The 12139-nt window shown below is 40.1% G+C and overlaps 1 protein-coding gene across 4 annotated transcripts in view; it reads right to left on the reverse strand.

The window, feature by feature from the left end:
* Positions 1–12139, reverse strand: part of NTRK2 (neurotrophic receptor tyrosine kinase 2) — a 395961-nt gene that overhangs the window by 341009 nt on the left and 42813 nt on the right. For all 4 annotated transcript variants that reach the window (XM_047755021.1, XM_047755019.1, XM_047755020.1 and 1 more), the window contains exons 4-5: positions 9794–9862; positions 6694–6848 (exon numbers count right to left, since the gene is read on the reverse strand). In XM_047755021.1, coding sequence (XP_047610977.1) covers positions 6694–6848; positions 9794–9862 — 224 coding nt within the window. The remainder of the gene's footprint in view (positions 1–6693; positions 6849–9793; positions 9863–12139) is intronic.

Below are 12139 nucleotides of genomic sequence, written 5' to 3' on the forward strand. Positions count from 1 at the left end.
AGGTCTGTACTGCAAAACTCACTATGAAGACCAACCAAGGGTACAAAAATCTAGATTATACAATGTTATATAAAATGTCATTGAAAAACCCTAAAAGAAGCAGCAGGAACGTTTTTATTCGGAGTGATATCAGCACAGCCTGGGAAAATAACCACTCTTCATTAGTTCCTGTGATTCAGTCTCTATCTTCAGAACCAGTACTTACAAAACCTCTTTTTTTCCCCCCGACTAACGTGGAAATTTTGCATGCATATATTTTGTTGCATTGCAATTAATACAGTTTTTCTAAGGTTAAAAAGGCCCTTGTGGAGAAACAGACCACAACATGTTTCACAGCGGGAATAAATTTACAGTAATTCACCGCAGGAGGGGTTGTTAGAAAAATATTGTGAGACGTTTTGACTGTGCTGTGAATGGGAACAGGAATGGTGCAGTTACATTTCTCAGCCCTGCCTACTGTGCCTGCTCAATCACTAAGGGCAGAGAAAAAAGAAGAAAGGAGAGTCTTTTGAAATGCAATGATGACAGAAATTGCCAAGGGAACTACAAAATGCTAAAATATGGAAGAATGTGGCTAGAATAATATAAATATTTACGATATCTTTACTTAGCTGAAATAGCTGGACTATTATATTAAAAACCTGATCCAATCTGATCATTAATATAATATAGTTCCCGCATTTATTACTTGCTCAATTAGCAAATATTATTCAAATGCCGTTATGTTCAAGGGATACATCAGGGTCCAAGAAGGATGTATTTGTTTATAAAACATAGAGGAGTTCCTTCCCGTCGTGGCTCAGGGGTTAACGAACCCGACTAGCATCCATGAGGATGTGGGTTTGATCCCTGGCCTCAATCAGTGGGTTAAGGATCCAATGTTGCTGTGAGCTGTGGTTTAGGTTGAGCTGCAGCTCGGATCTGGCATTGCTGTGGCTCTGGCATAGATTGGCATAGACTAGCAGCTACAGCTCTGATTTGACCGCTAGCCTGGGAGCCTTTATATGCCATGGGTGCAGCCCTAAAAAGACCAAAAAAATGTAGAGAATTAGTTCATCAGATAACACTTACATGATGAAATACTAAAAAGGGATTTTTTAAAGAAAGCCCATTTTATAAAGAAATAAATCCCAACACTTCTTTTTAACTGAATAAAATATTACCAGTTGCAAACCAAATGCAATGGCCATAGTTATTGACAAATTGTTGAGTTTATAATCTTGAAATATGCAAGACTATACTCCTATAAATTACTTTTAGAGTTAGCTAACAAGTTTCATTCAAAAAAAAAAGGTGGAAATAAGATGAACTCCATGAATTTGTGACCTAATTAAACATAGTGGATATTGTTTTAAAAGTTTGCTGAGTGCAAGACCTAAAAGAAAAGCCAGCTGACCATGTCTGTGTTTTAAACAAGACATCAAACTTGGAGATTTGGGGATATTACCCAATTTCTCCAACATGGAATTTCAGAGACAAAATTCAAATTCAACAATCTAGTATAATTTACTGCTCAATCTAACTTCTCTTAAAGAACCAAAGTTGGGAAACCGTCACGAGGAAAATTAATACATGACTAAGCCCCAAACTGAAGTCTCCTCTTCTCACCTCAAATCTCTAGAAATTATGTTAATTTTTTTCTATCACAATTTTTTAATTTTGTTTTTTCATTTTTAATTATAGTTGATTTGCAATGTTCTGTCAATTTCTGCTGTACAGCAAAGTAACCCAGTCATACATACATATATATATATAATATATATATTCTTTTTCTCATATTATCTTCTATCATGTTCTATCACAAGTGATTGGATATATAGTTCCCTGTGCTATGCAGCAGGACCTCACTGCTTCTCCATTCTAAATGTAATAGTTTGCATCTACTAACCCCAAACTCTCTGTCCATCCCACTCCCAGGTTAATTTTTTTTTTTAATTGAGAATCATGTTGGAAAATGAGAAAGCATACTGTTAGTGGATAAGAACTATGAGAAACTCTCAAATTAGAGAAAGTGGGAAAATGAAAGAAAAATTGCACAGTAGTTCCAGACACATGAGTATATGCTGCACAAAACAGAGAGGCTCTAGGCTGGCCTGAGACTAGGGGTGGCCCACAGGGCACAGTGGGGCCTCCCCCTACACCACCACAGGGTAACGGGTTAAGAAAACCAATAAGCTGTGCATGTCCTACCCTTGCTCCCCAACCCTGTGCATAACATCCAACAACAGGAGTAGCCACCCCCGAGTAGAAGCAATGAGTGTAGGAAGTTTACAGGAGAAAATCAGTCATGCTAGGTACTGGGATACCCTGGAGATGTGGTGAACCCCAGGACAGGAAAGGATGTTTCAGTCATTTAAAAAAAAAAAAAATCACTGGCGATTTCAAAAATTAAAAATTGATTGGCAGAAGGGAAAATTCAGTAGCTGGAGAAATAGCTGAAGGGCAAAGCAGTGAGTAAACAATTCTCCCATTACGCAGTACAAAAGGACAAGCAGATGGAAAGTATTACAGAAAGGTTGAGAGGTAAGGAGAGAGGAGCCAGAAGTGTAAATAACCATCTAAATAAATTAGAAAATTCTTCCAGAACTGAAGATGTGAACACTCATATTGAAAAGGTACACTGCATGTCAAACAAAATAATTTTTAAACACACACACACACACATCTAGTTATACTGCAGTAAAACTTAAGAATAATAAAGATAATGAGAAAATACTAAAAGCTTCTAGAGGAAGAAGAAAAGCATAGATAACCTATCAAGAAATAAGTAATGAGGTCCTCCTGTACAGCACAGGGAACTAGATCTAATCTCTTGGGTAAAACATGATGGAAGATCATATGAGAAAAAGAATGTATAGGTATATGTATGAGTGGCTTACTATGCTATACAGCAGAAATTGACACAACACTGTGAATCAACTATACTCTAATAAAAAAAAAAAAGATATAAGCATCAGACTGGCCTCGGGTTTCTCATTAGCCACACTGAACACAAGGAGAACGCGGTACAATATCTGAAAAATTCTAAGAGGAGGTTATCTTGAATCTAGAATTTTACACACAGCTAATTCCAACGAGAGGGAAAAAAATACAGGCTGACTTTCCACTGGAAGAGAACTTGAAGATTATATATTTTTAATTTCTCTAAAAGAAATATTAGAGGATATACTCCAGCAAAAAGAAAAACCACTCCAAAGGGAAGTAGCAGAAGACAAGTCTCAAGGAAACAGTAAATCTTCAAAAATGTCAAGTAACAATCCAAAAATAAAATCCCCAGATGATAACAATCTGAGAGAAGGGAGCAGAAAGCAAAGAGAAGTAAAAGTATCTTTTCTCATCTTGTCGGGGGTTCCCTCTAGATACTTACAGAAAGTACCTCTAAATGTGTTAAATATGTGTGGTGAATACTTTGGCATCGTATGTTTATAAACATAATGTATAACCTTCAAACAACTGAGAAAAAATAAAACAAAGAACTCTTATCACCAGAAGAAAAGGAAGGAAAAGGAATAACCTTACAGAAAAATAGTCTGAAGATATAAACAGGCAATTCACTGAAGCATAATCACAGTGTCTAAAGAACAGAGAAGATATCAAATAGCAATCAAGAAAATGCAAACTAAAAAGCAATGACATACATTTATTAGAGAAAAAATATGAAGTTTGCTAATATCAAGGTATTATCTTGCTGGAGTAGTTATTAGTTGGCATGGCTACTGTTAAATGTGCAAAAACCACATTAACCAAAAATTCTGCTTCTCACTATGTACTCTAGAAAGACCTTTGCATCTGTACAGATGCCCAAAGACCATATATAAGGATGCTTGTTGAACCATTTTCATAGTAAAATGGAAAATATCCATCACTATGAAAGATTTAGCATAATTAAGATGTAGTCTACCATGAATGTCATGCAATGATTAAAAAGAATATGATGGAACCATGGCTACTGACCTGAAATGGCCACAAACAAGAAAAAGACAAGCTTTATGTGTAAATGTAGGAAATTATTTTTGCCACAAAATGTATCAGTAGTGTTTGTGCAATTATATATTAGTTTAAAAAAAAGACCCTTGGGAAAGAAAATAAAAATTAGCAGAGAAAGAACAAGACAGTTTAAGAACATCAAAAACAAGTCTATCAGTTCACCTTTTCTAAGGCTGCTTTTTGAAAAGCATCGTCGACATTGAAATTCACTGTGAATGTTATGTTACCATAAATGTAATCACTCAGGCCTAATCACTCAAACACATGCCCCCTGACAGTGGATTTTAAGCCTCGCTTTCATGCACACAAATTCATTGACTAATTTGTAGAAAACAAATACTACAATAGTGAAACTCGACAGACCAGTCAGGAAAAATTAGAATCGGTTCACTCCTGCCCCTCCCTGGCCCCAATCACAATGGCCTATCAACCACCCATTAGGTGGGTATATTACAGGAATGATGTCAAGACCATGTGGCCAAAAATTAAAATTAAAAAAAATTGAATTGGTTTCAGGCAAGGGCAAAGCAAGCATCTATTAAGAGCACTCTCTCTTGTTTCCTCTCAGTGGTGGCTGGAACAATATGGTCACAACAGCCATGGGGACTTGTGAGTTGGCCAAGCGGCCAGGTGACTCAACATTGAATTTCTTCCCTATAGGCATTTTCTCTCAGCGGTATAAATTTATGCCAGAATGGAGAACAGTTATCCTCTTATCCATCAGGAAAAGATAGATATTAAAAGTGGTGTTTTTTTTTTAAGAACTGGTTGACAAAGAAAGCCCAGGGAGGTTAACCAGGGAAAAAAGCCAGATTCCCCCATGATGAAAACAAAGGACTCCAGTACAACCCAAATCGGTGTGAAGGGGAACTGCTGTCTTCTAAGCCCCTTCAGGGGAAGAAACAAACACTTATCCTTCCTTGATTCCAATCTCATTAAAAATGAGCAGCAGAGAGTTCCCGCTGTGGCTCTGCAGTAATGAACCCAACTAGTATCCATCAGGATGTGGGTTTGATCTCTGGCCTCACTCAGTGGGTTAGGGATCCGGCATTGCCATGAGCTGCGGTGTAGATCACAGATGCAGCTCAGATCTAGCGTTGCTGTGGCTGTGATGTAGGATGGCAGGTGCAGCACCAATTCGACCCCTAGCCTGGGAACTCCCATACCCTGCAGGTGCAGCCCTAAAGAGGGAAAAGGGGGGGGAGGGCAGCAGCTATATTCTCCTTAAATAAAAATTCTCACCAAACAATAGGCTCTTCTGAAAACAAAGACCTGGAAGTTGATGGTGAATATACAGATTCCTCTCAGACAAGAAGGAAGTACTGCGTGGCTTTCTGCTGTATCACCAGCCAGTAGGGCAGGAGATCAAATGTAGTTATCAACTGATGAACCGGTTGACTAACTGATTAAAATTTCGACAGAGGAATAATATACATACGTGGGTACTGCAGAGATAGGTCACAAGAGCCCTGGGCCCGTAAAAACCTAAACAGAACACTTGGAGTCTCCTTTCTGGTAAACACACTGGCACGCAGGAGCTGTCGTTTTATCATACAGTGCCCTTTTTATTTATTTATTTATTTATTTATTTATTTATTTGTTTGTTTGTTTTCATTTTATGGCTGTACCCTCAGCATATGGAAGCTCCCAGGCTAGGGGTCGAATCAGAGCTGCAGCAGCCGGCCTACCTCACAACCAGAGCAATGCTAGATCTAAGTCGCCTCTGTGACCCACACCACAGCTCACAGCGACACCGGATCCTTAACCCACTTCACAAGGCCAGGGATGGAACCCACATCCTCATGGATACTAGTCGACTTCATTACCACTGAGCCAAGGGGAACCCCATGGTGCCATTTTAAATTCTGGAAGTACAATCCCTGAGGGAGTAGGGGGACAGGAGTAAAGGAGGTGACAGTGACCCCAGACACAGGGAAAAGCATGTCTAAGGGCAGATGTGAGGTGCCCCCTCAAGAGACTGTGACCTCTGGCAGCAAGACAAGTTTAAGGGAACATTTTGGATTGAACTGAGTGTCCTCGTGTTGCCTGGACAGTTCATCCTCCAGGATCCCCCCTCTACATGGCCTGGGTGCCAACCAAGTATATATGTGGCCAGTGAAGAACCACACTCTCAGCAGCCACTTTTTGGATGGATGGATAGTTGCATGGATGGATGGATGGATGGATGGATGAACAAAGGAACAAAGAAAGCAAGGAATAAACAGTGTGCTTTTTTCCCCTGTGCACTTTAAAGTCCTCTGTTCAGAATTAATATTCTACTGGACTTCCCATTATGGCTCAGTGGTTAACGAATCCGACTAGGAACCATGAGGTTGCAAGTTCAATCCCTGGCCTCGCTCAGTGGGTTAAGGATCCAGCATTTCCCTGAGCTGTGGTGTAGGCTGCAGATGCGGCTCGGATCCCACGTTGCTGTGGCTGTGGCATAGGCCAGAGGCTACAGCTCTGATTAGACCCCTTAGCCTGGGAACCTCCATGTGCCACAGGTGCAGCCCTAGAAAAGGAAAACAAAAAAAAGAAGAAGAAGAATTAATATTCTACTTGCAGAAAGAGCACACCCAACTCAGTGGAGACATGGAGCCCATATTGCATAAAACCTGGGTGGTGGTAACCTTGCCAGATGCTCTACCACACCAAGGCAATTAGAATCATTCATAGCACGGAGAACTCATGGATTTAATAAATTACCACAATTGGGTATCTGCAGGTTTGCCAGGGAAATATTCTTGCTGTTTTCATCCAGGCAGTACAAATCCTGAGTTTCTAGACTGGGCTTAGTTTCCTGAAGAGTCTTGATCCACATAATGTCACAGGAGCATCTAAATGGATTGCCCACCAGGATCCTATGTGGAAGAAAAATGAAATGCAATCAGGCTTCTCTTTTTGCAGTTTTAACTACAGAATTGTTTATGACACGCTAACAACAATCTGAATTCCTTCTAGCAGGCTATCTTTGAAATTCACATCCATCTTGACTGCATAACAGTACTTATCATTTGTTCATTCACCTAATACTTACTGATATTCTGCTATGTGCAAACACGCCCGTAGAAGCTAAAGGATGCAAAGTGATGGAAGATCTTTCAGACTCATAGGAAAAGGAGATAAGAGCAGAAATAACCATAGTGTAGGGCAGGGAATTCCTGTTGTGGCTCAGCAGTAACAAACCCAACAAGTAACCATGAGTTCGATCCCTGGCCTTGATCAGTGGGTCAGGGATCCAGTGTTGCCATGAGCTGCGGTGTAGGTCACAGACATGGCTCGGATCTGGTATTGATCCCAATTCTACCCCTAGCCTGGGCACTTCCATATGCCGCACACATGGGCCCTAAAAAAGCAAAAAAATAAAATTTAGATTTAAAAAACCTCCAATGTAGGCTAGAAAAGGATGTCTTAACGGCAAAAAATAAGATGCTGCAACAACTCTATCACAGTTATTACACAGTCATGAAGAAGAGTTTAAGTAAAGAAGCCAACATTATGTTTTCAGAAACCCTAACAGATTTATTTCTAACTAGGCTAGAGATTCAAGTGGCACCACTTAATAAGTTCAAGTTTCAGTGGAGGGCAGAGAAATTGCATCTGAACTGAAAATGACCCTGGGAATACAATGCTAAGACTGAAGTGTGAGAGCTAGCAGGGTGGCACTCCCAGTTTTCCGAATTACGCAACCACAGCCCTGTACGACGGATGCAAGAAAGTTGGAGTAAAGGTGAGGGACAGAACCTGGATGGGAGCTCTTGAACCTCCTACACATACACTCACACACAGGCACACAACACACACCCGCTTGGGAGCACGCGCCAAGTTCAGGGTTTCTGAGAGCAAGGGCAGCGGAGATCTAGATTGAGCTCCTCAGCCCGTGGTGGGAAGGTCTGCAAAGAGAAAGCCACCGTTCGGCCACATTGCCTGGGCTCCTGTGGCCTGTGATTGGTGAAAGAGGAAGTAGTCAAGAGGAAAATAAAAACCACAAGAAAAAAAAATCTTTAAATGCTTATTTATAATACTCAGTGGCCCATTTAAGATGAATTCCATTTATGGTAATGAGCCTTTAAATGATGCCATTTAAAATCATTACATAGGCTCTGCCTGGCATTAACCACAATACTTAAGATTTCCGTGAGGACAGGACCTGGGCTTGGCAACATCATTGACTCCTGTGGTTTTTCTGGTTGGGTTCTAAGATTCTCAGGGATCCCTGGAGACTTTTCCAGGAGTTTCTTTGGGGGAAATGTGGTCATGGCAGACTCATTTAATTTGTGTTTGCTTGATTGCCTCCAAACAGCCTTAGGACACCAATAAAAAAAAAAAAAAAAAAAGAGTTGATGCTCCTAGAGAGAGACTATAATATGGGAGATATTCACAACGTTTAAGCCCAACTAATCCAAGATGTTTCCTGGCGTTCTGAGTCACTGAAAAACTAAGAAATATTTTATTTTATTTTATTTTATTTTATTTATTTTATTTTATTTTATTTTATTTTATTTACTTATTTTTTTTTAGGGCCGCACCTGTGGCATATGGAAGTTCCCAGACCAGGGGTCGTTGAATTAGAGCTGCACCTGCTGGCCTATGCCACAGCCACCGCAAAGCCAGATCTGAGCCGCATCAGCATCCTATACTGCAGCTTCTGGCAATGCTGGATCCTTAACCCAAGGAGTGAGGCCAGGGATTGAACCCACATCCTCATGAATACGAGTCGGGTTTGTTCCTGCTGAACCACAACAGGAACTCCAGAAATCTTTTTAAAACAAAGGTATGCCTGAATCCACAGAAGGGATAAGGAAGCCAAGGAATCTTGAGTGAGGAAGACAGCAATGTTCACAGGACCACACAGCGCAGGCAGACAGCCGGATTCCTCCTCTCACGCAGAGGACACATGCCTTTGGCAGTGACTCTTAAAGCACCTTATACTTAATGTGTTCAGGCCTTTCCCTCTCCCACTGGACAGCCAAATCCTGGAATACAGAAACTGGGCTCCTTACACCCCCATGGGTTCGTTAGCACTGCGGTTCGTTAGCACTGCGCCACAACAGGAACTCCTGGATTTGCTTTCTGTTAGGGCCTGGATATAACAAGGACCCTTGTAGAAGATATGTGGCCACCTTTTTTTTACACAAAAACCCCTATCTTCTCTTTTTCCTTCTTTTAGAAAACAAGTTTTAACAGGGAACTATATCCAATCACTTGCAATAGAACATGGTATAAGATAATAAAAGAAAAAAATGTACATTTAGTTATTTAAAATGGAAAAATAAATAAAACAATATTATAAAAGAAAACAAGTTTGGGAGTTCCCGTCATGGCTCAGCGGAAACGAATCTAACTAGTATCCATGAGGACGTAGGTTTGATCCCTGGCCTCGCTCAGTGGGTTAAGACTCCAGTGTTGCTATGAGCTGTGGTGTAGGTTGCAGACTCAGCTTGGAACCCACATTGCCGTGGCTGTGGTGTAGGTCGGAGGCAGCTCCAATTCAACACCTAGCCTGGAACCACCATATGCCGCGGTGAGGCCCTAAAAAAACAAACAAACACAAAAAACTTTTTATGGAAAAGTAATATTTAAATGCATCATAAATGATATATTACTATCGAAGAGTTCTATTAATTTTTTACTGTTGAATCACATTTTCATGAGGGAATAAAAGAACAAATGGCCAAAAATTAAATCGTTTTTTCATGAATGTTGATATAAAAATAAATCTGCAGCATTATTTATTTTAAAAACCACTTAATTACATTGTCCTTTGAAATTTTTCCCCCAAATGCCACGCAAAATCATTACTTACAGCTCAGACAAATCAAGGTGACGAAAATGTTTCCTAGACAAAATCGTCAGTTTATTTCGGGTAAAATTGCTGAAAGAAATCAAAAACATTAAATGTGAATTGCGAGTGTACATTTCAGGAATAAAGTATGCAAATATAATTTTTTTCAAAATATAATTTTATTTGTTCATGGTTCATGCCTTACTTAGATGAAATAATCTCACCTAGAGTGATAGCTTAATTTTTCCTGCCTCTTTTACAATTCTTGCTTGAGTGTGGGCTTGGAGGTACATAATATTTATAATCTCTATTTTTAATCTCTTTTTTTACCCCTAAGTTTATTTTTCATACTCAAAGCCAAGTTATATGCCTCCTAGAGATATCTGACCTTCTGAACAATTAATAGGAGGATTAAATTAAACTAAATTAAATTTAAACCATAAACTCACTAGGGGGAAAGATACTTTAAAGCTAAAGAGCATCATGAATATTTTGAAAATACATGCCACACAAAACTCTGAATATAAACTGAAATTATCATATCCTAATAGGAAAGATAACACCTACTGATTGATAAAATTCTGCTGAGAGTACTAAAATAAGACTTCCAAACAATTGGATAATTTCACAATGAGAACAATAACAGCAAAATATCAGCTAGCAAAGAAAATGTCAGATTTTTATCTGGAAATAGTCTCGTAACATATCAAGATTTGGACCAACCAGATAATGAAAAGATGTCCTATTTGTGATTGAAAAAATACTAATGAATTTACTGACGTGTTCCAAATACGTAGTTTTATTCCAGGGAATAGGATTTTCTGTTTCCAATGATCAGCGTCATGAGTGAGACCTTCAGCTGGAAAATTTGGAGCCGTAATCCCAGCAGCTGACTCACTCTGTGAATTTGTTTACCAGTCAAATTTATTTTAAAAGCGTGCAATGCTTCAGCCACTAGATATGTGTTTAAGAAGTAACAGGAATGCAAAGCAAACAGCAACTTTTACAAAACAGCTGAGCCCTCAGCACTCTGCCAGGAGGTTTTCAGTATCTGATTCTAGTTCAGGAAAGTGAGCCCTCGGCCGAGAGTCAAGTACCTGCAGGAGATCTGAGGTGAGAGCAATCCTGGCCCCGCTGAGGCTAGTCTATTGTGTCTACCCCCTAAAATCATAAGTCAAAGTCTTCTAGTATGCCCAGCCAGTCACATTCAAAGGAGATAGATTAAAGACCAGGAGGAGCTAATACATAAACTAAGACCAGTTAGTTGATGGATAAAGAAATGCAGCTTCAGCATCTTATAATTCAAGAAGGTGTGTGGCCTAAACTTCAAATGCGTCAATCTTGAGATTTGCACTGTGGGCCTATATATGATATTTTCTTAGATATTTTCCTTTTAGGTGGATACGAAAGATGCTTCCTATATTTTCTTATTAATACAGCTGTAATAGACATATGTTAACATGTTAAAAGAAGGAGGAGGAGAAGGAGGAGGAGAATGATGAGAAGAAAGAGAGGAAGGAGAAGGAGGAGGAGAAGGAAAAGGAGGAGAAGGAGGAGTAGGAGGAGGAGAAGGAAGAGGAGGAGAAGGAGGAGGAGGAGGAGGAGAAGAAGGAAGAGGAGGAAGAGGAAGAGGAGGAGGAGGAGAAGAAGGAAGAGGAAGAAGAGGAGGGGGAGGAGGAAGAGGGGGAGGAGGGGGGGGAGGAGGAGGAGGAGGAGAAGATGCAGATGACAACCACTACGATGAAGTCTAAGACAAAGACATGTGGCTACTCCCAGCTTAATTCTCTATTGAGATTTTCTCTGCACACTGAGGTATATGGAGCAATTGGCCAATGGGGACTTGCCGTGTAGCACAGAGAATTCTACCCTGTATTCTATGATAATCTATGTGGGAAAAGAATCTGAGAGAGAATGGGTGTGTGTGTATGTATGGCTGGGTCACGTTGCTGTACAGCAGAAATTATCACAGCCTTGTAATTTAACTCTACTTCAATGACATATTAAAAAAAAAAAAAAAAGATTAGGGAGGTCCTGTTGTTGTTCATCGGAAACAAACCCGACTAGTATCCATAAGGACCCAGGTTTGATCCCTGGCCTCACTCAGGCTCGGATCTCATGTTGCTGTGGCTGTGGTGTAGGCCGGCAGCTGCAGCTCCAATTCAACCCCTAGCCTGGGAACCGCCACATGCTGTGGGTTCGGCCCTAAAAAGCAAAAAAAAAAAAAAAAAAGAGAGAGATTTCCTCTCATCCACCCCCTCACCTACACGAAGGTACCCTCTTCCTTCTACACTTGCATTTTCTCTCTTCATGCTAAGTGTAAACTGCTCACCCACATAAAAAAAATAATCCAGCGGGAAGTTGTAAAAT

Source organism: Phacochoerus africanus, chromosome 12 (genome assembly GCF_016906955.1).
Source record: "Phacochoerus africanus isolate WHEZ1 chromosome 12, ROS_Pafr_v1, whole genome shotgun sequence".
NCBI lineage: Eukaryota > Metazoa > Chordata > Mammalia > Artiodactyla > Suidae > Phacochoerus > Phacochoerus africanus.